The sequence below is a fragment of the Telopea speciosissima genome, chromosome 6, assembly GCF_018873765.1.
Source record: "Telopea speciosissima isolate NSW1024214 ecotype Mountain lineage chromosome 6, Tspe_v1, whole genome shotgun sequence".
NCBI classification, from domain to species: domain Eukaryota; kingdom Viridiplantae; phylum Streptophyta; class Magnoliopsida; order Proteales; family Proteaceae; genus Telopea; species Telopea speciosissima.
Window position 1 is genome coordinate 25922606 of NC_057921.1, and position 27715 is coordinate 25950320.

A 27715-nucleotide genomic window follows, 5' to 3' on the forward strand; every position below is an offset into this window, starting at 1 on the left:
CTCATAGATGCTGCCCTGAATGAGAGAGAAGAGCCGAGAGTGATAAAGAAGAGAGAGCTGGAAACCGTGGAGGGGAGGGGGAGAAAAAAAAACAAAAAAACTGAGAAGGCTGTTTATTAGATCAGAACAGGCTCTGATATCATGTAAACAGCTGTGATATCTGAATGCTTGAGTGATCAAAACCGATCACCCAGGCCCTTTATTTATACTAAATTGAATTACAATGAATCACAGTAGGAATAGAAATAAATCCTCAGTCCTAGTCCTACTAGGAATTCCTAATACAACTAGGAATCACCCAAATAGCACTCGGCTGAGGGCAAAGAACAGAAAAAAAGAAAAATAAAATAAAGACAATCATAGTTCTACTAGGACTAGTTACCCCAATCTAGTAACTAGCCTATCTCAACAATATCAAACAGGATCTCTAACACGGCGGACTATCCAAAGGGGGACATGGGTGGATAAATAACTCAACACCTGCACACTCTCAAGGGGACTCGATACCGTGACCCCTGCCTGCTCTGATACCATGTTGGAATAATTGGCTGGCTTGTCAATATGACAGCCCCCGTACGATTTATTTATATTAGCTATGAAGAAAGTTCCAGAATAGGAACAATTACAATAATGACCTCAGGCAGAAACTAAAATAGAGAAAAGCCCCATGGGTCGACCTTATAACATGGTCGACCCATGTTACATTAATACCCATATTTCGACAACAGCTAAAGCAATCTCCGGGGCCAGAAACCTCATGATCATTGACCAAGAGTTGGAGGCCCAATGGTGAATAAAAGTGCATATCTCCAGAAGTGTTCAGCATATATCATACCCATGCGATAACTCCAACATCCAGATTACCTTTAACACTCAACTCAGAATTGAAAATGTATAAATTCACAACCATGCTTGTGGTAAAATAACTGCAAAACAACCTCCAGGGGAAGGCAGCTCCCAACATGAATTGTTGTTGTTTTCACAATGTAAGGACAAATGCAAGACATGGTTACTGCAAAAGGTTCACTCTCTGGTTATGATTTTCTCTTGAGAGAATAAATCTGATAAATATGCCAAGGCATCTTAGTTTGCTGCTTTTTTTCAGTATTATTATTTAATTCGACTCATGGGGAGAAGGACGTCTCATGTTGCTTTGGAATGCACACTCCAATCAAATCCAAATATGGTTTGTTTCCTACGAAAATAAACACTGTTTTATTTTATTTGTTGCTCCTAGACTATACAAAAAAATTGAGTGTAGTATATTTTTATGTTCAGGTAATACTCAGTGAGGAGATTGCCTCTTCAAAGCTCACCCTTTTTGATATAACAAAACGAATCTGTGATGCAGTTCAAGACAGAGCAGAGCAAGGTTATTCTTTCCTCTGGGTCATTTTAAATTTTTTTATATGAGACTATAAAGAATTATCTCCATAATATTCATTTCTGCAGATAACCTTTCAATTGTTTGTTTCAGACAAATATCACGGGGTGATTCTTTTACCTGAAGGGCTTATTGAAAGCATACCTGAACTATATGCTCTTTTACAGGTAATTAAAATCATTTATTGGGTCATATGCTCTTTTACATGTAATTAAAATCATTTATTGGGTCATATGCTCTTTTACAGGTAATTAAAATCATTTATTGGGTCATTATCCACTGACTTTTATGTGCCTATTGAATAATTTCATGCAAAATCTGAGTATATGCAGACACACAACTAAGCATGCATAAGATAAGTGCCTCTTTTATGAATATTGGAAAATAGTAGTGTCAGAAGGTCCAACCCAAAACCTTAAGGCATTAAGGGGAGAGAGCTCCTCAATTATATGAAGGCACCAAAGACCCAAACAAATTGATGTGGGGACTATAGCTCTATAACTCCCAACATCTCAACAAGTTGTGTTGTTGTTGCTGTAGATGATGATGAAGTAAAAACATCACAACTTGTAGATAGAGATTACAGTAGTCTGTTCTGATTCCCCCGTCAGAGCTGATAAAATAATTCTTTTTTTTTATTCGACTATTATTTTTATCTGCACAAAGGGGAAAAAACGAAGAAAAGAGCTGGAATCTATTCTGACCATGGAAGGGTAACTCTACCAGGAAATACATGCTCTACACAAGAAAGCGGTCTCTGTTGAGGAAATTTCATCACAATTGTCTCCTTGGGCATCTGCCTTGTTCCAGTTCTTGCCACTATATATCAAAAAGCAGGTAAACTTCTGTTGTACATCTGTTCAATGTACTCTTTGTCTATTCCTCATTTAGACTATGTTCGATTGTCAAGAGAAAGCTAGATAAAGAGTGAAAGTGAAAGTGGTGTGGGGAAGTGCATTAACTGGAAGAAATTGAAAATGAGTTACATTTTCTAAGTATGTACTCAACTGTCCTAAGGAAGAAAATGGTAAATAAATACTAAGATCAACACCTTTTTTAGCTTTCACACACGCTCTCACAAAATCTGACCAACTTTGGTTGGATTGTATAACAAGCCTAACTGGATGGATGTGAGTGCTAGAAAATGGAAAAATACGACAGAAGATTTCCCAACAAAAGAACACTTGGAAAGTTACTGTAGTTAGGGAGAAATGTACTTTTCCCACACTTTTCACATTTTCTTGAAAAAGAAAACACATCCTTTTGGATTTTTCTAGGTGGAGCGGAGTTTTATTAGAAAAGAGAACAAGAGGGCCAGCTTTACAAGGGCAAGAGAATCTCCACACAAGATGACTCTTTGTAGCTACTGTTTACTTTGGAGCTACCACTTGCTAATCTATAAGAGTACTGGGGTTGAGGGATATCCATTAATCACTCGTCTCCAACCACTTATTCAAGTCTAGCTTTTAAACTAGCATTTTTCCAACAAAGTCAAACCAAGCCAAATGCACCATCTGTAGTTCGAACTTGGAAGCTCGGCAATCAAACTAACCTCTAGTAAAATATCCGTGTACTGAGAGTAAGTGATACCTTGCCTCGTTAAACAATATATCCCAGACAGGGACTTTAAACCCTGAAACCTAATTGGTTACTTCACAACCAACTCAGGAAGGAAAGAAGCTCTCTTTGCCATTCAGTGTCATACACATGCTTCACTGGGCAAGGTTGTGGACTGGTCCCATCACTGGTACGTAATATGTAGAAGATGAAAAAGTTGACTTGATTAAAGGATCCGAATATTCCAGTTTATGTTAGATACTACCACAATGCTGTTGGTTTCCTCGGAATATTGTCATTACACTGCTGTGAGTCATGAATTGCCAAAGTTGTATGTAACCCAACAAAGGTCTAATAGCTTTAACCAATGAGAACAAGTGAACCCCTTCTTTGGATTATATCCAATGCTTGCTGACAAACTGCAGAGAATTTCTTCATGAAAAATCCTTTCACATAAGATGTAGATTAGGCTTGTAAAGCAGGATGCCCCAATAGTATGCATTCACAGGTTCTTGGGTTTGGGGGCACCAGGAAATGGGCCCCACCAAGAGATATACCAAGAGATGACACAATAGAGCAATTGTGATTATTCAGTTTTTCTGTATATTATTTCGAGTTTGGCCAGAAGAAATGTCAGATTCTGTATTGTTTTGGTCATCCAAGTGCTTGGCCCGTGCGAAGCACTACATGATGCGCCCATCCCTCAAAATCCCCATGTCTACAACTTTATTTATAGACTTCATTGGTGGTCTATAAAATTGGGACACTTTTAGCAAAGATAAACCATATTTCTTCTCCCCTTCCCAATTTTGAGGTTAGAACGAAGCATGGTTACACCAAGCCTGTAACCATCTGTGGCATATATAAGACAAAAATGGTTTTGCATATATGATACCATCTGTGGCATATATATAAGACAAAAATGGTCTTGCATATATGATAAAAGATCATTATGAAGCTGACATGAGCATTATCATTTATACCCTACGAATCGACCCTGAATGGGAGGGCAAACCCATCATGGTTACAGGCCCGGTATAACCAACTGTGTGGCACTATTGTACTTTTTGAGATTTTGGGATGGATTTTTTGCATTCAACCGATGGAATATATATTTATTTTGCATCATTGATGGAACATCTAAATGAGTAAGGCTTTCTTATGTATAACAAAAAAGGGGTTTATTTTTGGCAAATAAAATTCTTGCATGCATGTGAAAAAAATAACCATCTCATGGTGTTTGAGCAATGACTTAAATGAGACTGGAAACATTTTTACCAAAAAAAGAAAAAAAAAGGCTGGAAAATGATTTCCTCTGAAAACAATTGTTATTTACTAAATGGTATTCCTTTTTCCTTTTCTGGGTCAGGATAAAGTTTATATATCCATGATTCGATCCAGTCCTCCCCAGATGATGACTAAAATACCTGATTGGATAAGGCAATTATCTGCAATTATGATGTTCTTTCAACCTTTTTCTTTTTTATTTTTACATATATCATTCCTCGTCTTATGCTAAAATGTTTGTCATGCAGCTTCTTCTTTCACCTGAATCCGATAACTCTGCACAGTTGTCTCAGGTAAATAAATGGTCAAGTATTGATTGGGAATCAACAAACTGCATCAGTGTTTTACAGCAAAATTTCATTATATTTCTCTTGCAGATTGAAACCGAAAAACTTCTAGCTGAACTAGTGGAAACAGAGATGAACACACGAACGGTATGTTCAGGTTCAATTGGAAAATGTTTTTAGGTCTTTCCCAATAAATTATAGACATTTATTATGAAGCTAATAATTCTTATTGTCACATATTGTCTATATACTACAAAACAACTCAGCCTTATCCCAACTAAATGGGGTCGGCTACATGGATCCTTTCAAAACAAAGTAGGGAAAACTGAGGTCCTCACAACCATGGAAGAAGAACTCGCCGAAATCTCGGTAATATCTCGGTTTTTTGAAAAACCGAGACGAGATGCTAGGCAAATGAGAAGATTGCATTGTCTCGCCGAGATCTCGGTGGTCTCGGTCATCTTGGTGGGAAACCTTTGTATACATACACTTATTTATGTCAACCTTGGTACATAGACACTTATTAATGCTAGAAACCAGGACATGCACTTATTTATGCGTAATACCATTTAAGTAAATGTAATAAATAAGCAAATACCCCCTATTTGAATCCAATAAAATAGTTAAAAAATCAAATTCCAAAAGGATAAAAAGTCAACCCCCCAATTCAAGAACAAAAAAACTGGATTTTCGGCAGTAGGTGCAATGGTCATAAGATTTTAAACAAATCTAAGATTGCTTAAATCTGATTTATATTGAAGGAGTTATATTTCGATCAAACCTAATTTGGTGTGCATGAATGCTATCAAAATCGCTCTGAATGAAAATATTTTTTTAGACATCAAAACAAATGAATATTTTATCACACTTTTCGTCTTTAGCAGTGCTACCATATTAAGATTTATGGAATTTATAGATTTGAGAAAACTGCCAGTATTTAAAAGTTGAAAATTGCACTTATCGCCGAAAATCCAGTTTTTGTTCTTGAAATGGGGGGTTGACTTTTTATCATTTTGGAATGTGATTTTTTAACTATTTTTATTGGATTCAAATAGAGGGTATTTGCTTATTTATGAATAATATCTTAAGTAAATGAAATAACGAATATAAAAACATTTACTTCAATGATGTTAGGAATAAATAACTGTTTGTCCTAGTTTCTGGCATAAATAACTGTCTATCCTAGTTTCCCACTAAGTCAAACTCCTATTTGGACTTTGATTTTGGAAACTCTGATAGTGCTATTGTGTTTAAATAGCCCAAAATAGGCTATATACCAAGTTTCATGACCAAACTAGGTAAAAAATCCACTGAAACCATCAAACGAGTTTAAAAAAAAGGTGCACCAACTCGCCGAGATCTCTGCCCAACTCGGTTTTTTGGCTGGGCGAAACCAGTACCAAAACCGAGTTGTCGAACCATGCTCATGACGGGAAATGAAAGTAAGAGGAATGAGGAATAAAAATTAAGAGAATAGATAAAAGAAATGAAAAATGAAAGTAAGAGGAAAGAGGATAGCCCAAAAAATCAGGAAAATCTCAGCTACATGGTGTCGACAACGAGGATCATTGCCCTCCAATAGGCTCTATTTGAGGTCATACTTGGCACAAGGCCCAGACTATACATGTCATTCTTCACAACCACTCCTATGGTCATTTTAGACCTGCCTCTAGCTTTTGTAGCTCCTTCAATCTGGATTAGATCACTCCTCTTTATTAGTGAGTCCCTAGGCCTTCGTTGGACATGGCCATACTAACTCAGACGACATTCTCGGAGCTTGTCGCTGATCGGAGCAACTCCCACATCAGCTCTACTACATTCATTCGTCATTTTATCTTTCCTAGTTTTGCCTCACATCCATCTTAACATTCTAATCTCTACAACACATAGCTTCGCTATATGACATTTCTTAACTGCCCAACATTCTGCCCCATACATCGTAGCTGGTCGGACAACAGCCTTGTAGAACTTTCCTTTATCTTTAAATATGTCGGTCATACAATTCTCCGGTCGCACCTCTCCACTTCATCCATCCCACTTTAGTTCTTGTGACACATCATCATCTATGTCACATTCTTTGTTTATGATAGACCCTAAATATCTAAAATAGTCACTTGGCGGTATCTTTCTCTCCTTAATTTTCACCTTGTCATTATCCATAATAGTGTGACTAAATTATCCATAATACCATAACTAAAGTTACACATCATATACTCCGTCTTTGATCTACTAATCTTACCCTTGTTTCAGTTAGATTTTAGGTTTAGGAGGTAAGAAGAGAGAAGGAAGAAGTTGGAGGAGGAAGAAGATAGCAAGAGAAGAGAGAGAAGAGAGAAGAGAATATTTGGGTTGTAATCGATTGTGTTGGAGAGGCTTCTCCATACACCTATATTAATTCAATCATAACAAATAGGAAATTACATCCACCTCCCTTGGGAGGTATAAGGGAAATAAAGAAGAAAAACATAATTACATAATAAGGCAACTAGTAATGGGACTAGTTCCTAAACTACCCCTATTATATGACTTCTAACACTCCCCCTCAAGCTGGAGAATATATATCATGCATTCCCAGATTGCTTAGGAAAGAACTAAACTGAGGAGAGCCAAGAGCCTTGGTGAAGATATCTGCCAACTGATCACCAGTCTTCACAAAAGGAGTACAAATACAGCCAGAGTCTATCTTCTCCTTGATGAAATGCCTATCAACCTCAATGTGCTTAGTCCGGTCATGTTGAACAGGGTTGTGAGCAATACTGATGGCAGCCTTGTTGTCACAGTACAGTCTCATGGGTCCTTCAGTGTCGAATCCCAGTTCATGAACAAGTCTTTTTAGCCAGATGAGCTCACACACTCCATGTGCCATAACTCTAATTCTGCCTCGGCACTAGATCTAGCCACAACATGTTGTTTCTTACTCCTCCAAGTGACTAAGTTACCTCCCACAAACATAGTTGTCACGGCGTCACGGCAATCCAAGTCGGTGGAGGGGTGTCTGATCGATATATTGACAGGTCGCCCGCCATGGCGTTGCCATGGCGATCACGTTGACCATGGCAGAATTGTAATTAAATCCAAAGCTGAATGGCAAACTAGTAGATAAATCAAGATATATGAGAGCAATGGCAGAAGTGTAATTAATCTGAAGTTGTAAAGGAGTGGCAGAACTATAATTTAATGGAGTTAAAGAGAAAACTGAATGGGCTAAATAGAATAGCAATAGAGAATATAGGGGGTTTAATTTAAATGATATAAGTTGTCCTTACTTGCACTTTTAAAGACTTAATATGTCTTCTTCAACCTTGCAATAACACGATAGAAAGAAAAAACTCAGAAACCAAGGCTAAAATAGGAGATTTAGGGAAACAGGTAGTGGGTCTAAGGTTGGGGAAGAAACAAAAAATTAAAGAAGAAGAAATCGAAGAGGAAAAGAGAGACAGGACACCATGGCGTAGCTCGATATGCACATTTCTCCAGCACCAGGACGCCATGGCGATGATATGGCGACGCCATGACAACTATGCCCACAAAGGTACAATAGCTGGAGGTAGATCTCCTGTCTGTAATGGAACCAGCCCAATCGGCATCTGTGAAACCTTCTACTCTCAATTGGTTGTGCCTTGCATACAACAGTCCTTTCCCTGGAGAGGACTTCAAATACCTTAAAATGCGATACACAGCATCCAAATGGCCACTCTTAGGAGTATGCATGAATTGGCTGATAACTCCCACTGCATTAGAGATATCTGGCCGAGTCATAGAGAGATAGATAAGCTTCCCCACTAGCCTTTGATACTTCCCCGCATCAACAAGCGAAGGACCACAGTCCTCTCCTAGTTTGTGATTCTGCTCAATAGGAGAGTTTGCTGGTTTGCAGCCTAACATCCCCGTCTCTGTCAACAAGTCAAGGATAAACCTCCTCTGACATATGTTGATTCCTTTCTTGGTCCTTGATACTTCTATTCCTAAGAAGTACTTCAAGGGACCCAGATCTTTGATCTCAAATTGCTGTGCCAAGTAGCTCTTCAATTTACCTATCTCAGCTGTATCATCTCCTGTGACCACGATATCGTCAACATAGACAATGAGAGCTGTGATAGTACCATTACTCCGCTTGGTAAAGAGAGTGTGATCAGCTTAGCTCTGGGAATATCTATTCTTCAGAATAGCCTATCGGAAGCGCTCAAACCATGCCTTTGGTGACTGTTTGAAACCATATAGAGCCTTCTTAAGGAGACACACTTTCCCTTCAGCTGAAGGCATCTTGAAGCCTCGAGGAGTTTGCATGTACACTTCCTCTTCCAAATCACCATGAAGGAAGGCATTCTTCACATCCAATTGATATAAAAGCCAATCTTTATTGGCAGCCAAAGATAAAAGAACTCTTATTGAGTTATGCTTGGCCACAGGGGCAAATGTCTCCTGGTAGTCAATTCCATAGACTTGACTGTACCCCTTGGCCAGCAACCTTGCTTTGTATCTCTCAATACTGCCGTCAGATTTGTACTTGATTGTGTAGACCCATCTGCATCCAACTGGGACATGTCCCTTGGGAAGGTCTACAAGTTGCCAAGTAACATTCTTCTCAAGTGCCATCATCTCCTCAGACATGGCTTGTCTCCACTTTGGGTTAGACATACCATCAATGACATTCTTGGGAATGGAAACAGTAGAGAGAGTAGTAATAAAGGCAAGGCCTGTAGGAGAAATTGCATCATAGGAAACAAACTGGGATATAGGATTAGTACAAGTTCTTTTCCCTTTCCTAATAGCAATAGGAAGGTCCAAATCAGATGGAGGAGAAGAAATGTCACCTGATTGAGAAGAATGAATCTCAGGATGTGGATTTGGATCTGAAGAGGACTCTTGGTAGGTCTTCTTTCTTGTATTATGTAAGCCTTCACCTTTTTTGTATGTAATGTGGTAATCCTTCTCCTTACCAGAACCACTTTCAACAACCAAATCTGTATTCCCCCTTGGTGGTTGGTTATCAACCTCAACCACATCTACAGTCCTGTGTTTCCCAATGTCAAGCATAAAAGGAGAGGTAGGTAGAGGAGAAAGAAAGAAATCATCGGTAGCCTATTCACTCCCACAATTCTCCCCCTGAAGAGGATGCTGAGAAGGGACAAAGGAAGGGACTGACTCAAGAAAGGTAACATCCTTGGAAATGATACATCGGCGAGAAGAAGGATGATAACACTTGTACCCCTTGGTAGTAGAAGAGTACCCAAGGAAAAGACACTTAAGAGCTTTGGGGTCAAGTTTAGTGTGGGCAGATTTGTCAACATGCACATAACAAACACAGCCAAAGACTCTAGGAGGAAGAGAAAAAGTAGAGGCCTTGGGAGATAAAATGTCCAAGGGAGATTTAAAATTAAGAAGCTTGGTAGGCATACGATTGATGAGAAAGGAGGCAGTGAGAAGAGCTGCGGACCAGATGGTCTTGGGGACATGCATGCCAAACAATAGACTACGAGTAACCTCCAGTAGATGGTGATTTTTCCTCTCAACAACCCCATTTTGTTGGGGCGTGTCAACACAGGCCACTAAACATGTACTCTCCCCCTTTATCAGATCGCATAATTTTGTTGCGGGTTTCAAATTGAGTAAGGATCATTTGGTAAAAATTCTGAAAGGCATCACAAACATCACTCTTATGCTTCAAAAGTACAGTCCATGTGGCACGGGAAAAATCATCAACAAATGACACAAAGTAATGAAAGCCAAATAAAGAAGTAGTAGGGGAAGGACCCCAAACATCAGTATGCACAATATGAAAAGGAGCAACAGTTCTATTACCATGATAAGGATATGAAGCCCGACAATGTTTGGCAAACATACATGGTTCACATTGAAAACATGAGAAGAGGCAATAGAAGAAAAGAAGTGAGGCAATTGTTTCCTCATTACAACAAAAGATGGATGGCCAAGACGACGATGCCATAACATAACAGAATCCACAGAACTACTATCATTACGTCCACACACATAGGAATGAGCTTTGGGCAAAAACGGATCAAAAAAGTAGAGGCCTTACTCCTCACGTCCACTACCAATAATCCTCTTCGTCACTAAATCCTAAAAAAGACAGTGAGAAGGAAAAAATGTGACACAACAGTTGAGAGATTTAGTCAAGTGACTCACAGATAAAAGATTCAGCGTAAGGTTAGGGACATGAAGAACAGAAGAGAGGGAAATAAATGATGTCACAGGGATATTACCCTTACCAGATATGGAGGAAAGGGAGCCATCAGCTACCCTAACCTTGTCCTTACTAGAGTAGGCTCAAGGTTTGAGAGTCGTGTTCAGTCCCTGTTTTCATTCTTTCTCTTCTCTTTGAAATCCTTTGTGTCTAAGGATTCCAAAGAGGAGATTCCTGTGTACAGCTTTGCTTAAAGAGTATGGAATAGGCTCATTCTATCCTTTTTGATGATCGAAGGATATACCCGAGCTGTTTTTGAAGCTCTCTTAAAGGTTTAGATCTCACACAGTGCGCTACAAGTTCTCAGTTCGAGTTCAGGTTGCGACATCGCTATTCTTGGATTGCTTTTGTGTCTTGGTCAGGTTCATTTGCATCGCCCTAGGACACTTATGAGGATGGCTATGATCTTCCTTACTGATTGAAGAAGCCATATGAGCAGATTTGCCTCTTGTGTGGGATCCTCTGTTCTGCCCAGGTAAACCCGAGAGTGTTTACCCTTTTTTCTTGCTTTGAGCTACAGTTTGATGCTCTCTTGGTTGAGGGATGTGTATGCACAGCCTTTGTGAGGCCTTTCCTCTTGTTTGGAGTTGATACTACTCCTTGCAAGCTTTGTGGTACAGTATTATAAGGGACTGCTTGCTGGACTGGTGTTGGAATGCACTAGAAGTGCTTGATTTAAGTCCTCTTAGATATTTGCTGCTAGGATTGCTTCGGCAGTGTGCTATCCTAGGCTGCTTATTGGACTTTTTGCTTGTTTGGGTTGAGTGTGTACTCCCCACTTGTCTTTGGTGTTCTTGTTTATTGTCAAATCCCTTCCATCATGCTTGATTTGGATACATCTGTGCTTGGTACTGCTGATTCACAGCCCCCTACTGTTGTCCCTCAGTTGGCTTATGAGAGTACTCACCAACAGATTTCTTTGGTGAAGCTTGATGGTACTAATTACCTAGATTGGTCACATTCTGTAAGCCTTTCTCTTAGGAGTAAGGGAAAACTTGGATATATCACAGGTGCTATCAAGGCTCCCACAACTGGTTCACCTACTTTTGACAAATGGGAGACTGAAAATTCTACAGTTATGACATAGTTGATCTTCTCCATGAAGCCCGAGATTGGGAGAAGATTTATAAGGAAGGAAACAGCCAAAGCTATTTGGGATAGTGTCTCTATGGCCTTTGACAAAGTAGGTGACACTACCAAGGTCAATCAGCTCCATCAAAAAATTCACTCATTGAAACAAGGTGACAGTACTATTTCTAAGTACTACAGTGCGTTCCTTAATCTTGTGGAGAAGTATGATCACTACAGGGACCTTCATTTGACCAACCCAGAGGATGAATCAAAAGTGTATCTGACTCTTGAAAAGGAGCGTGTCTTCTCTTTATTTGGTGGTCTGAACTTTGACTATGAGCCAGTTAGACTCCAACTGTTAGGCCGGTCTCCCCTTCCCTCTCTTAGTGAAGTCTGTAGTTACTTACAGAGTAAAGAGACCAAGCGGCTTACTATGGCACCACCACCAGCATCATCTGAGAGGTCAGCCCTCATTTCTAGTTCTGTTCGAGACACCCGTGGAGGTGGTAGAGGCTCAGGGCCTAATCGTGAGGAAGCCAGTACTGTGGAGACAGTTGGTGCCAGTGGAGTTGGGCGAGACAGATTTAAATGTGATCATTGTGGACGCACTGGACACACCAAGGATAGGTGTTGGTCTCTCCATGGTCGTCCTCCTGGTATGGGTGGTCGTGGTGGCCGTAGAGGGGGAGCTCGAGCTCATTCCGTGGCAGCGACTGATGCTGATGCCCCACAGGATGACTCCACCTTCATGGATGCAGTGGTTCGCAGGGTTGTGTCACAGTTGAGCACATCTTCTACATCTAGTATGGCTGGATCTTCATCATCCTCAGCTTTGCAGGTCTCCACCTCAGCTTCTACTGCCGCCTAGTCTTGGGTCATTAACTCGGGTGCCACAGACCACATAACTGGTAAGTCTCATTATTATGATTCCTATACCATTTGCTCTGATACCAAGTTAGATTTTAGGTTTAAGAGGTAAGAAGAGAGAAAGAAGGAAGAAGTTAGAGGAGGAAGAAGATAGCAAGAGAAGAGAGAGAAGAGAGAAGAGAATATTTGGGTTGTAATCTGAAATAAAATAAGAAGAAAGAAGAAGAGAGGAAGAAGAAGAGGGGAGAAATAGTAGAGAATTACTACAACAGTTTAGGAGTCACAGCCGTAAGATCGACTGCCCCCAAACCTTCAATATATATTAATTTAATTTAAAACACACAATAGGGTAAACCCAAAAGACCAAAACACCCCTGTGGGAGAAGTCGTGAATTAGTTCTAGCGCTAATTCACGACTCCTTCCCCCTTCTACGATAACTTCTAACACTCCCCGTCAAGCTGGAGCATATATGTTAATTATACCCAGCTTGTTACAAATATAATCTACTCTTACACTCCCCAAAGACTTTGTAAACAAATCAGCAAGTTGCTCCCCAGTTCGAACATGACGAGGAGAGATAATCCCTTGTTGCAGCTTTTCACGAATAAAATGACATTCAACCACAATGTGTTTTGTCCTCTCATAAAACACAGGATTAGTAGAGATATAAATGGTAGCCTAATTGTCACACCACAGTAACATAGGAGAATCATCAACAAACCCAAGTTCTACCATCAACTGTTTAACCCACATTAGTTCACAAGTGCTATGTGCCATAGCATGATACTCCGACTCTGCACTGGACAGAGCTACAATGGTCTGTATCTTGCTCTTCTATGAGACAAGATTTCCTCCAACAAACACACAATAACCTAAAGTGGATCTTCGATCAACTGGAGACCCTGTCCAGTCAGCATCAGTAAAGCCTTCAACCCTCCCATGACCATGATCAGAATACAGGAGACCACAACCTGGAGCTTTCTTGATATAGCACAAAACTCTTATAACTGCATCCCAATGAGATGTCCGAGGAGAGGACATAAACTGACTCAGTACACTGACAGGAAAAGAGATATCAGGCCTAGTCACAGTCAAATAGTTGAGTTTCCCTACCAGCCGCCGATACTTCTCTGGATCATCAAGGATGCCACCACCATCAGCCACTAGTTTCAAATTAGGATCCATAGGAGTATCCAAAGGTTCAGACCCCAGTAACCCTGTCTCCGAAAGCAAGTCAAGTACATACTTGCGTTGAGAGATCGAAATTCCTTTCCCTGATTGGGCTACCTCAATACCCAAGAAATATTTCAGATGTCCCAGATCCTTAGTCTGAAATTGTTGTCCCAAATGTGTCTTCAAGCTCTCAATACCTGAAGAATCATCTCCTGTGATAACAATGTCATCTACATACACTACCAAAAATATCCTCCCTGCATCAGAACACTGGAAGAACACCGAATGATCACTCTCAGATCGAGCCAGTCCACACTGCAACACAACTTCAGTAAACCGGCCAAACCATGCCCGTGGTGATTGTTTCAGCCCATACAACGATTTCTTCAGTCGACACACCTTACCCGACTTCCCCTGAGCAACAAAACCAGGAGGTTGCTCCATATATACCTCCTCATGGAGATCACCATATAAGAAGGCATTCTTGACATCCAACTGATACAAAGGCCAATGATGGGTAGCAGCCAAAGAGAGAAATATGCAAACCGAAGTAAGTTTTACAACAGGAGAAAAAGTATCTAGATAGTCTATACCATAGACCTGGGCATAGCCCTTAGCAACAAGACGGGCCTTCAACCTAGCCACAGACCCATTAGGATTAACTTTCACCACAAAGATCCACGGGCAACCAATTGCAGTCTTACCAGAGGGTAAAGAAACAAGGTCCCATGTCTGATTTTCCTGTAGCGCAGACAATTCCTCAGTCATAGCAGCCCTCCACCCAGGGTCAGACAAGGCTTCGACAACAGACTTAGGAATAGGATGACTCTCAATAGTGGATAGACAAGCAACAAAATTAGAGGATAAACCAGAATAGGACACAAAGTTAGAGATAGGATGTTGGGTACAACTCCGAACACCCTTACGGACAGCAATAGGAACATCCAAATCAGAAATAACAGGAGCAAGAGATGAAGGGGAAGTACTTATTGGAGGATCCGGATCTGGAGGCGAAGAAGACGTGGTAAAGGGAGCGAACCGTTTGCTATATTTGTCAAGGGCTGAAATACGAGTTGTCGGCTTGTCAGAAGAGCGACGATGAAACACAGCAGGTGGCTTAGCAGGAGGTGGCACTGCTAGCAAAGGATCCTGCAAGAGAGAAGATTGCTCGACAACATAGAGTGGCAGATCATCGTCCAAAACTGAAGAAGGCAGCAAAGACTCAACAAATGGAGTGGACTCAAAGAAATTGACATCAGCAGTAACAAAGTATTTCTTCAAATCAAAAGAGTAGCAACGATAACCCTTTTGAGTTTTAGAATACCCCACAAAAAGACATTTAAGAGCCCTGGGATCCAATTTAGAGCGACCAGGACGATGATCCCGAATAAAACAAACACTCCCAAAAACCAGTGGAGGCAAAGCAAACAAAGGCTGGGAAGGAAACAATAAAGAATATGGAATACTCCCACACAAAACCGAAGAAGGTAGACGATTAATAGATAACAGGCTGTCAAAACAGCATCAACCCAAAAAATTTTAGCCACTTTCATCTCAAACAAAAGAGAGCGAGTAACCTCCATTAAATGCCTATTTTTCCTTTCGGCCACACCATTTTGTTGTGGTGTGTCCGCACAAGAAGACTGATGAATAATGCCATGCTGAACCATAAATGAAGAAAAAGGAGCAGAAAATTATTCTTTAGCATTATCACTACGAAGAACTTTTAACGAAGTTTGAAACTGATTCTGAATTTCAAAAACAAAAGCACAAAAAATGGAGAATAACTCAGAATGATTTTTCATTAAATAAATCCAGGTAACTCTGGAATGATCATCAACAAATGTAACAAAGTAACGAAAGCCTAACTGAGAAACAACCGGGCAAGGGCCCCAAATATCAGAATAAACAAGTGCAAAAGGGTGGGCAGCCCGTTTATTGACTCTAGGGGGATAACTCACACGATGAAGTTTTCCAAACTGACATGACTCACAATTAAGACTAGACAAAGACTTAAAACGACTATCCAAAATTCGCAAACTCTCCAATGAAGGATGACCCAAACGACAATGAATCTGATGAGGAAGCGCCACACTCAAACATGTCACAGCTGATGTGTCTTCAAGCAGATACAGCCCCCCAGATTTCCAACCTCTACCAATCGTCTTCTTCGACTTGAGATCCTGAAATACACAATAGCCAGGGAAAAAAGTGACAGAACAATTATGAGCTTTGGTAAACTTATGAACAAATAACAAATTAAAGGAAAGCTTAGGTAAAAAAGAAACAGATGATAAGGATAAAGATGAGGTAGCTTGCACAGTGCCAGTACCCCGAACCTGAGCTAAGGACCCATCAACTAACACTACATTGGAAGAAGACTCACAAAATGAGGAAAAAATACCTGGAACCCAGTCATGTGATCCAAAGCACCTGAATCAATGGTCTAGGGACGAGAAGTGGAGGAGAGGCATGCAGTAGCATTACCTGTCTGAACCAGAGTGGCAGCGGAGAACTGAGATGACTGGGAATTCTGAAACTGAGTAAAGCGCTCATAATCTTCATCAGACATCGTCACAGTCTTACCCTCGGACTTGGAAGAAGAGGAAACACCCGACTCACTGCTGGCTGAGTTAGCAAATTGAGGTGGCTTACCATACAGTTTCCAACAAAAGCGTTGAATGTGGCCAGGCATGCCACAATGATGACAGGTCCGCACCTGTCCAGAAGTCTCTGAAGCACCAATCGTGGGGGCTTTACTAGTACCAGTCCCACGACCCCTACCACCACCACCACCATTACCTGACCCTTCTGTAGGACCACGGTTTGGTGGAAAAGAAGCAAGAGCAGAATTTTCAGCAGTGGTGGTCTCTTGGCTGCTCTCACAGGAAGCACGTAAAACTCGAGAAAAAGTATCAGAAAGAGTGGTGACCTTATCCCCACCAAGTATTTGAGACCTCACAGACTCAAACTCCTTACGAAGTCTACCCAAAAATACCATAACAGCCAGCTGTTCTCTCTGATTTTGCATTGCCTATACATCCGATGAGAAAGGAAGGACTGAATTGAGCTCCTCATACAAACGTTTGAAGTCAGCAAAATATTGGGTAACATTGAGATTCTTTTGCTCCACTTTATAGAACGCCTGTGACAAATCATATATACGAGACAGGTTATCTTGTCCAGAGTATAGGACATTCAAATATTCCCATAGGTCCTTAACTGTATCAATATGAGTCACCAAATCTGCAATCTGATTTTCCATAGAATTTAACATCTGGCTCAAAATCCTAGCATCAATAGTGTCCCATGTGGTACCTCCATCAGGTTTTGATTTAGTTAAATGATCCTGTTGATCACGGCCAATCAAAGCTAATCGAACAACCTTCTTCCATTGCTGGAAATTTGATATGCCTTCTAATTTGCGATCAGTAATACGATGAGAAGCTGAGATTTCAGCCACGGTAGTCTTGGTTTCAACCATTCTCACAAACCACAGGGACAGTAAATTTACAACAGGTATCAAAATCAAGTGGTTTGTCTTTCTTATTATGTGAGATATATTATGGTAGAATGAATATAATATTGTGCATTCTCTGATCTGACATGGAAAGTATAAACAGGGTCACCAAATCACATGTCAACCATATGAGATGTAATGCAATTAATCAGTTTCAATAGCTTATTCTTTTTTCTTTTTCTTTTTTTTCTATTAGTCATAGATTTTGTTCGTAATGAAAATTCTAGTTAACAATGTATGCTATGTGAATGTAGATATCACATGTAACATCTTTTCTTATAGTGATAAATCATTTTTTTTTTTTCATATATTTTGACTTATTGTATATTAAGACATCATGTATTGATTCTGGTTGTGGCTGCAAATGTTGCAAATTCTACAGAAAAATGGAACATACAAAGGAAAGAAATTCAATTCTATTTGCCATTTCTTTGGGTATCAGGCCAGAGGATCTCTTCCATCAAAGTTTGACTGTGATTATGCCTACGTGAGTATCTCTTTCTATTTGCTTGTTTAAGCTTCCATTGTTATTTTGTAGTTGTGTTAATAGTTGATTCCATTTCAAAAACCTTTCGTGCAGGTTCTTGGACATGTTTCATATCATCTTCTTGCAGCTGATGCCAATGGTTATATGGCCACAGTGTCCAATCTCAAGAATCCTATCTCTAAATGGTGTTGTGGAGGTGCTCCATTGACGGTTTGCTCTCTTGGATTCCTTTTTTTTTTTTTTCATTGTTTAAACTAGTCTATTATCAAGTCAACTGGTCAAATGGCCTGGTTTTATTGATGAAATGATGCTTTTGATTTTGAATTTTCTGGGGGATGGGGAGGGGGACCCAAATTCTTGCTTGTTTTTATATGGTATTGTGATATTTCAGAGAAAACCATATAACTTCAAGCAACAAGCTATCTCTAACTTTTGTGACAAGAATTATGTCCTTTATTAATCTCTTTTTCCATTTATTTAAATAACAATAACTTCTCTCTCATATGAATATTTCAGGAATCCATTTTGATAAATAGCAAAATGGATTCATTTTTTGATAGATAGCAAGATTGTGACATGCATTACAGAAATTCTTATTGCTCGCTTTAAAATCTTAAGATCTCTCTGGAGATTTTTCTTTTCAGAAAATACTCTCAAGTGACTATAAATCTTAAAGCCTACCACTCTACATATTTATGACCATAAGTTGGAAACCATCTTCTGTGACTCCTTATTCTTAAACAAGACCGCATTTTTCCTGGCATTCAAATGAAATCAGAAAAAGAGAACAAGAAATTGCTTCCTACCAGTTTTTTCAATTTCATTAGCAAGGCCTTACCAGGATTTGCATTTTCCCGATCATAAGGTCCAAACAAGTTCAGACCTAGTCAATTAGGTCAATGATTAGTAATATTTCTTTCACTTCAACTTATTAAATTTTGAATGATTTCTATTTGCATTATTTATCGAAAGACAAAAATAAAATGTACTTTTTAGAATGGGATACAAAGGATCTTAAAAATTGACTTTTTTAAGTAGAATATCATTTGGTTTGCCTTTCCATATCTTCAAGCTTTCTCCCTCTTTCTTTTTCCGGACAATTAAAATTGCATAGTTTGAGTTGCACTCAACCATATGATAGTCATGGGATTCTGAAAATATGAGAAATGATTTATGGGTTTAGTGGTATCCCTTCATCTGTATTGTGTGTTAACGATAATTTTTGTACCAGACAATGATGACCGTAAAGAGATTGTTGCATGGACCGACAGTTTCTTCGGTTGGAAAACCATCCATCCATCCAGCTCCTGTGGATTTGAAAGGAAAGCCATATCAGTAAGAACAAAATATCGAGACATCACTCTAATTTATTATAGTTCAATTCTTTTGACAATATTTTCTTTATATGACAAAACATTGATCATATTAATGGCCTTGTTTTCCATGGATCAAAAAGGGCATACCCAGTGTGTGAGGCTCCCACCACTGCGGGGTCTTGTGAAGGTCATAATGTATGCAGCCTTACCTCTGCTTTCACAAAGAGGCTGTTTCCAGAGTCGAACCGTGACCACTTGGCTTCCATGGATCACTGCCATGAATATAACTGACTAAGTCAAATGGTATCCTTTTAAACATAATACGATAATGATCCCACTCAGGTGACACGAAGATCTAATCCGGACTCACAGCAGCCTCACGTCCTTTTCCAATTGACAAGTGAACCAGTTTCCAAAGAATGAAACAAAGATCTTAAAAGGAGGCTTGATAGCTCTGAATTTTTACTTACATTCCTTCTTGCAATTGTATCATCCTTTTCTAGATAGAAAGGCTACTCATTGTTAATCATATAGGGTGTTTGATAAATAATCCTGAACATCATTGGCTTCAATTGATCTCCCTTATTTTTCTCACCTTTATGACAGTAATTTATTGGTCTCATATTGCTAACCAGGATGCTGATTCATGAAGCTGAAAAGTTATTGATGAACGATCTTTACCGTAATCCAGGACCAATTCAGTTTAAGGGACCAGGTTCTGATTCCAAAGCCATTTGTTTGTGTGTAGAAGACCAGGATTACATGGGAAGAATAAAGGAAGTGCAAGCTAATCTAGAAATGGTAACATTCAGCAACCAAGATGTCCTCTGTGTGACCTTGTTCATTACAGCTCCAGTTTTGCTTTTCTTCTTTTTTCTGGGTTCTTGAGTTCTGATTCTAAACTCCGAGGACAATGCTCTGTTTGTCTATGTGTTGTAGGTAAAGATGTTGGTGAAACCAGGTTGCTCACAAGAAGTGTTGACAGCCGCCGTGACTACCATGGCCTCAATTGTGAAAATCCTGTGTCTCATGTCACCCTCTACTAAAGGCGAAGCTCAATCATGAGCACAATCTCTCCCTGATCATGATGATACTTTAAATAGATGACTTATGGCAAGAGACCATCATGAGAAACCGAAATGGACTATGTGCCCATCATTTGTTCTTTGTGCAACAGTAGAGCCAGATGGAAGTTTCCAATACAATCTGTGATTACAAATAATTGGCTACTAAGAGAACCAACAAACAAGCTTTTTTAGGTCATTGAGAGAATCCAAGAAACAAGATTTTGTAGATCGGTTCATGGGATGTAATATCATTAATAATTTGCAAGACAACTCAGCTTAAACTGTTACTATGAGGCAGGAACTTAATTATTCTGTGTCTTCATCTTTTCCTAGTCTAAGAGATGAACTTTCCATTTCTCCTCATTTGATATGAAGGGTTAAATGTGCCTGGATCTTCATACAGCTTTGAAAGGCATAAAAAGGACTCATCAATCCCAGATCACTTACTCTTTTGGCTTATGTGACCTGGGAGAGATCAATCATCCTAGTTAAGGAAATGAATTTCTGGGCATCCTAATTGGACTTCAATGCAGTTGAAATCCAGTATTTGGTTGCTTGCAAGTTGATTTAGGTGCATTTTCTGTCCTTTTATGAGTTAATTTTTTTATTAAAATTACAAAAAAGGCTTCTGTCAGAACTTGCAAAATATTTCTAGAAGACAAAATCACAAGCATTCCCTGTTTGTAGCAGATGTGCATTTATTGTTGGGAATCAAGATCACTAATGAAATTTGAGAGTAGATTTTAGCAATCCATACCACAGGTATCACTCAAATGGTTTTGAGGTATATCTTATAGAAACCTGAGAGGAGTATAATTATGCAGAAGTTACAAAAGGCATCTGCTGCAATAATTGCCTTGGTTGACATAGTCCTCTGTAGCCATTGATATAATCTTTACTGCTCAACTCTATAATCATTACTCTCTAGAAATATGATGACTTAATTGGACATCTGCAGGTTTCTTCCCAAGGACCACAACCTTATATAAATTGGAGCATTCACATTTCATAATGTAAGGCCAAATTCATTGGGCAGCCCTTTTTATCTGTTAACAAAAAACTACTTCCAGTGGTCATTCAAATTCTAACAAGGAATTAATTAAATTAGATTCCATGTAATGTAAAAGTGCAATCACAGTGCCTGGTGGAACCTGTAACCATGATTTTATTGCATTAAAAAATCCCTACTGAATTCTCCCTGGTTTACAAGTAAATGCCATGTTGCTGAGAAGATGTCCTGTGGTTTTTTTTTTTCTTTTAAATTCGTTTGAATTAAAATGGTAACTGAAAATGCGACAATAACATTTGGCAGAATCATTTGGCTGGCAGGAAAGAATCAACAATATATCTCAAACTGGCTTTCATCCCAAGCTGGATCTTGTCACCTCATATGCCAAGAAGCAGGCTGCATTCGCTGGAACACTGCGGCTCATTGCAGGCCCAAATCCTTTATACAATCCTTTAACTCCCTCAGATGCTAGGATCTTCTTGAAGGCATCAACGGAACCCGAGAACTTTGGATTCTTGAAGTCATCAACTTGAAGAACACTCTTTATGACATCAGCTGGATAGACTAAGAGCCACAAAGAGCCTCCTGCTACGCCTCCAGCAACAATTAAAGAGCTTCGACTTAGAGAAGAAGTGTCTTTGCCCCCAGCAAGGAACTGTTTGAAGGCTTCATAGACACCAAACATCACAGCATTTCCAGGGACTTCACGGCCAAGGGTGGGTACTAGACCTTTGAAGAGGCCCCTTACACCCCTTTCTGAGAGAACATGCCTTGCAACATCCATTGGACCTCCATACTTCATTTTCCCAGATGCAGAGACAGAATCTGCCAAAGTACTCTGGGCTTGCAACCTTCAATATAAAACCAATAGCTAATATGCAAATATGTAGGCTTCAGTAGTTTCCCAAGCACAACAGAGAAAAAAGCAGAATGACACTAACCTGCACTTGATCAACTCGGTGGGGCATGCAAGGAAGGACACCGCAACTCCAGCCCCAGCACCACATACAACCTGCTGACTAACTGAAAGAGGAGCACCGGGTTCGGACCTCAACAAAGCTTCCATCTGTCCTCGTACAGTGAAAAGGACAGCATTTAATGCTGCCACTGTGGCAAGTGGGGCCCCCATACCTTTGTACAAGCCCCTTGGGCCTTCAGCTGCAATTGTTTGCTTAACAGCATCCATGGCACCTGAATACTTGGGGAGTTGGCCTGGGGCTGGGGTAGGCTGGCTTTGGAGCTTGACCTTGATGGTGTCAAAGGGGTGCCCGCATACCAACTGTGCTGCCCCTCCAACGGTCCCAGCAGTTAAGTCCTTAGCTATATCTGCCATCTGGAAAGAAAAAAAAAAAAACAAAAAGAATCAATTAAGCCAGCCACATGCACTTCAAAAAACTTAGGTTCCTCATGATAGCTTCAGCCGAACATATTTACGCTTATAGCATCTTAGGTGAGACATGATATTCATTGAGAAGCTATTAGGATTTTTCGAAAGGGAGCAAAAAAGTATGTGTAAGCTACAAAAAAGGAACATGATGACATCATTGCTGCAAGAAATGGAGAACCTTCCATGATGCAGGCTCACGTAAATAAGGCAAGTGAAGTAATTGAGAAGCATGTAATAAACAAAACAAAGTGAGCAACAGAAGTTAGCTCTTGCAGAGAAATAAAAAAACAAGAAACATGTTTCATTCCTCATGAGGCGGGGAACAAAACTGAACAGTTGGATCAGAAAGGGAGGAATATATTATATATATTCCTAAAAGGAAAACAAATTGATAACATAAACTCTGGAAATGGGGAATTGGATGAGGGTTAGCTCTATGTATTGTGCCAACAAGGTTACTATATGTAAACCTCTTCCATATATTATCCTATTAGGTACAATGTAGGTAATGGAGAGAGGACCGAATTCTTAAAGAAGCTTGGTGAGGTCAAGGTCTTTAAGTCTATGTTTCCTCGTCTTTTATCTAAATCAGAAAATCAAGACAAGAAGATTAAAATTGTGTCCCAGTTTCTCGATCAGTTTGAACTTTTCTTTTAGGAGGAAGTAAAGAGATCAAGAGGCTCAAAAGGTGACTTTTCTGTTGCCAGACTTGCATCACCCAAGGATTGGTGATTTGATTAGGGAGGAAGTTTCAACTGAAAACCCTTTTCTTTTTCAGTGTTTTTAGTAGAAAAGTTGAAATAATTCAGATCGTTAGAAATCCCCTTCCAAATTGATTTCACAAATTCCCTGCTTCCCAGAGAACATAGTTTTGAAGTGAAAACTCACTCTAAGAATATTAATACTTGTGATATGGTTCAAAGACATGAAAAACCATGCTATCTCCGACTTCAAGTTTGTCAAAACATGCATGGTGAATGGGGAATCTGTGCATCATCTATTTTTTTATTATACAGTTGGCAAGTCACTAATAGAACTCAGTTACCACTTTCTAGGCCCCTATGGTTTGATGATCACTACAAGGGATTCCATGCTCTACTGGTTTTGGGTGCCTTGGGATAAGGGGAAGATTCTTGGACAGATTATTATACTGAATGGGTTGGGATCCATATCTGCAACTGCATTGGCTCTAGGGTTCTAAGATGACCCATCACATCCTATAGCCCTAATAACATATTCAATCTCCAACAACAGGCACATAAGTGGCTGAACTTTGGACATATTTTTTGTGTCTCAAACATCAAAGCATCATCTAGAAAATTGGCAATTACTGCCTTCATTTCACAAGACGATTGGGCAAAATTTCCAAAAGAATCCATTAGTCCCCATTGAACTTCTTGTTAATGAGATTGTTTCATTCACTTTCTCAAAATGTACCTGAAATCTCAGCATCTATATCATACAAAAAAATGTTAGATGATAAGTTCCGTGAGGAGATTTTCCTGAATCCATTCATCATGTTTTGAAATACCTCTAAAATTTTACAATTCAATTTTGAAAATACCAAGAGACAGTGAAAGAAATTTAGACATGCAGCTCTGATTGCATCCATAGTAGCTCTGAAACTCACTGAAGTTCAAAGAACATATAAATAACTCCAATTCATAACCATAGTGGAGAATCCAGATCCACAGTCTTTCAATGAAATTGCTCTTATTGCTCTGTTACTGTTAGTGGGTTTGAATCATGAACAACCTCCAAATTGGAGTTCCTATATATTAACAAACATGATGACTACATAACTAGCCATCAAGACACACAAAATAGATGCAACAGACAGATTAATCTTTTAGATTCCAATGGCATCCGTGAACTATGTAAATGGAGTAAGATTTCTAAAACAAATGTCCATGTTGCACAAACAGAAAATTTGCAAATATTGGAACTATATAAATGGATTCCAATAGTACTTGTGAACTATTTTCGATTGAATATATAACTGTAACTAATACCAAATAACTTCTCAATTTCAAGACACAAGAATGAGATGTCCTATTCTCTGCCTCTAGTTACACAAGACATACTTATAGGGGATGCCCCACAAAAAGATATTTGTCAGTCAAAAATCAACCTGATCTTGTGACTCTAATGCTAACCATCTGATATTCTGATCTGCATGTTCTTTCAATGATATGAAGAATAATGAAAACCAGTGGGGTTTTGGTCAATTAAAATCACTCAATATCTAGCTATAAAATTTTCTTTTTGTATGTATCAGATGGGGCAAACTCCCCCTGGTTTGCAGGACATTAATGACAAGGAAGGGAGAATAGTGTTGTCTGACAATCCTGTGCATTTCTCTTAATTTGAAACTGCGACATGTATGATCAAATGCAACAATTACCCATGTTCAAAGTTAGTTCTAAGACCATGTACATCAGTTAAAACCCTTTTCTTATCTACCACCCACTACCTGGTACTTGCAGCTTCCGAGGTGAACTAATACTCAGGATTACCAGCCAGAAGGTCATGACCAATTGAAAATGGAGTAACAAGAAATGTTAGAAAGAGTAGTAAGAATCACCAGACGACTAGTAACCGATGAACATGCAATCAGAGAGACTAACAGCTAAAGCTTTGACCAATAACATTAATTTACATAAAGCCCAGACCACAAAAAGATCTCTAATCCAAACAGATCAACAGAGAATCTAACTTTGTTGATTCCCTTTTTTTACTTTCGTTTTCAACACCTACACATCAGAAAATCAAAAAGAACAAATTTAAGAACAATACCTTAATAAAGCTAGAGATTTGCCGGTAATGGTTATCTCCTAAACCAACAAAGAACTCACAGTAAAGTGAACCCACTTCCCTGCAATAAAAAATGCTTACTTTTAAATCTACATTCAGAGTGATGAACACAACGAATGTATCAAACGAAGAAAAGGGCAACCATTAACTTTAAACATATAAGGAGGGTCAACATGAGTTTCAGCAGGGAGGAAGGAAATCATGAATGGTTTTTTTTTTTTTTTTTTGCCTTTTATGAATGGGTTTTTCAGTTACCAAAAATAAAGGAACGTCTTCCCGTCGCCAGTAAAAAAAAAACACAAAAATAAGGGTGCGATTGCCCTATCCCGATAAGGGTTTCAGTGGGTATTGGATCGGCCGAATCATATCGGTTTCAATCCCGATTCGACATCTATTTTTATATTATTTTATTATTAAGAGAAAGAATGCAACTTGATAGCGTGCCATGCACGACCCTTGCGCCTATGGGGTACGGTGCAACAGGATCCGATTGGGTTGGGGTTTTTTTTTTTTTTTTTTCCTTTTTTTTTTTTTTTGGTAACTGGGTTGGGGTTTTAACCCCTTAGCACCCTCCTTCAAGATATAAAAAATCCAACATTTCCTCAGGATTAGATCGGGGAGAAAATTATCAATTTTACTTAAAATAATATTATAAGAAAAAATATTATATCACTTATTATCTTCATATATATTAAAATATATTTTAAAAAAATATGTATAACTTAAAACCAGGTCATGCCTCAACCTTGGCCGGACCCAACCCTGACTCAAGACCAGAAATCCGCCTTCAGGCCTAGGATATCTTACGGCAAGTCAAGGTGGATTAGGACTGTGGGCCAAATTTGCACCCCTACTTGTGCCCAAACAGTCACACAAGGCAATGCCAAATGACTATCGCACTCCCATGGAAAAACGAAAATCCCTTAGGACATAGTGACATTTCGCACGATCCTATATCTAGGGGGAGCAAGTGTTTTCTTTCCCTTTATTATTTTATTGAAATGTTTGGAATCAGCAGCCCCGTTTTCACTACTATGCTACTGGCTGTCAAACTGATCTGGATGGGTATCAGATCGATACCGACGGAGATCAATAGTACATCCGAAATTGATTATATCCTTGATCCCAATTCGTATAGGCCTATTTATCCAATTTTTATTTAACCTTAGATCGACTGTGTTTAGAAGTTTAGAAATTGATAGAAAATAAAAGCAAAAAAAAAAAAACAAGAAAACAAAAGAAAATATTACTTTTTTGGGAACACTGCGCCCACTCCTCTCCCTTTTTGTTTGATTAAGAACTTAAGATAAATATATATATATATATAGTATTACTTTTTTGATGATACTTTTATGGACCTTTTGTTGATGAACCTTCACTCACATGTCTTTATCACGGCAGATGGGGGGAAGTGTTAGAATTATACTTGGAATATAATTTCATATTCCCTAATATGGACTAATATTAAATAAAATAAAATTTAGGTTAATTATGGTATTGATCTAATTAAGGGAGTCACTGAGTTATATTTGGAATCCTATGTGGACTGGCTTTAGCATGGGCAGATAGATTCCTATTGGGACTGTGATGAGTCAGACCCTATAGGGATTACTATATAAAGAGAGTTTGGTCTCCCTCTACTAATAACAACTAATTATTCTCAATCTCTATTGAGGAGTGCATTCTGGACAGGGAGGGAGATATTCAGACTGCGTTTGGTAACCGTCTGAACAAATAACGCCCGTTCTTGACTAGAAATGTTCTTTGGGTCTCAAGAATGTGTTCAGAACGAAAATGGTGTTTGGTAAAACTTGTTCTTCCAAATTTGATATTAATTACAATAATACCATCCTCATCTATATTAAGACAAAAAAAAATCTCTCTAACCAACCAAAAACATAAATTAAAATATCTCATAAATTTTCATATTTAACATAAATCAAAATATCTAATAAATTACCAACCTTAACATAAATTAAAATATCTCATTAACATAAGCAAAGTATTTATAAAAATATGTAAAATTTCAAAGATGCCATTAAAATTAGGTTCTTGTGTGGATTAGTGCCATAACTGACTATGATATGAACAGTTGAATAAAAAGGGCTTTGGTGGATTCGAACCACCACCCCCTTGGACCCATCAAGTACTCATTGATTAGGGGGATGGGGGGCTGCCAATGGTTTAGGTGTGTTGTAGGTGGTTGGGCTGCCAATGGTGGCCTCCCTCCTGATTGGCAGCCCCTGTTGTGTATAAAAAAATAAAGAAGTGAAATAGAAGAGA

General features: G+C 39.0%; 2 protein-coding genes across 3 annotated transcripts; one reads left to right on the forward strand and one right to left on the reverse strand.

The window, feature by feature from the left end:
* The first annotated feature begins 890 nt into the window (after positions 1 to 890).
* Positions 891 to 20446, forward strand: LOC122665559 (pyrophosphate--fructose 6-phosphate 1-phosphotransferase subunit alpha-like). The gene is made up of 12 exons (XM_043861713.1): positions 891 to 917; positions 1088 to 1186; positions 1279 to 1372; positions 1478 to 1551; positions 2111 to 2221; positions 4477 to 4521; positions 4606 to 4662; positions 17735 to 17839; positions 17933 to 18049; positions 19071 to 19174; positions 19791 to 19956; positions 20095 to 20446. The coding sequence occupies exons 1-12, from the start codon at positions 891 to 893 to the stop codon at positions 20218 to 20220; spliced, it is 1125 nt and encodes a 374-aa protein (XP_043717648.1). The 3' UTR covers positions 20221 to 20446.
* Positions 20447 to 21364: 918 nt separating this feature from the next.
* LOC122665251 (mitochondrial carnitine/acylcarnitine carrier-like protein) lies at positions 21365 to 25591 on the reverse strand. 2 transcript variants are annotated; one of them, XM_043861349.1, is made up of 3 exons: positions 25437 to 25591; positions 22173 to 22564; positions 21365 to 22082 (listed from the first exon to the last, which is right to left on the reverse strand). In XM_043861349.1, exons 2-3 carry the CDS (start codon positions 22562 to 22564, stop codon positions 21584 to 21586), a joined length of 891 nt encoding a protein of 296 aa, XP_043717284.1. In that variant the 5' UTR covers positions 25437 to 25591; the 3' UTR covers positions 21365 to 21583. The 2 variants fall into 2 exon arrangements, with proteins under 2 accessions (XP_043717284.1, XP_043717283.1); XM_043861348.1 differs by having other exon boundaries at positions 25415 to 25591.
* Positions 25592 to 27715: the final 2124 nt, after the last annotated feature.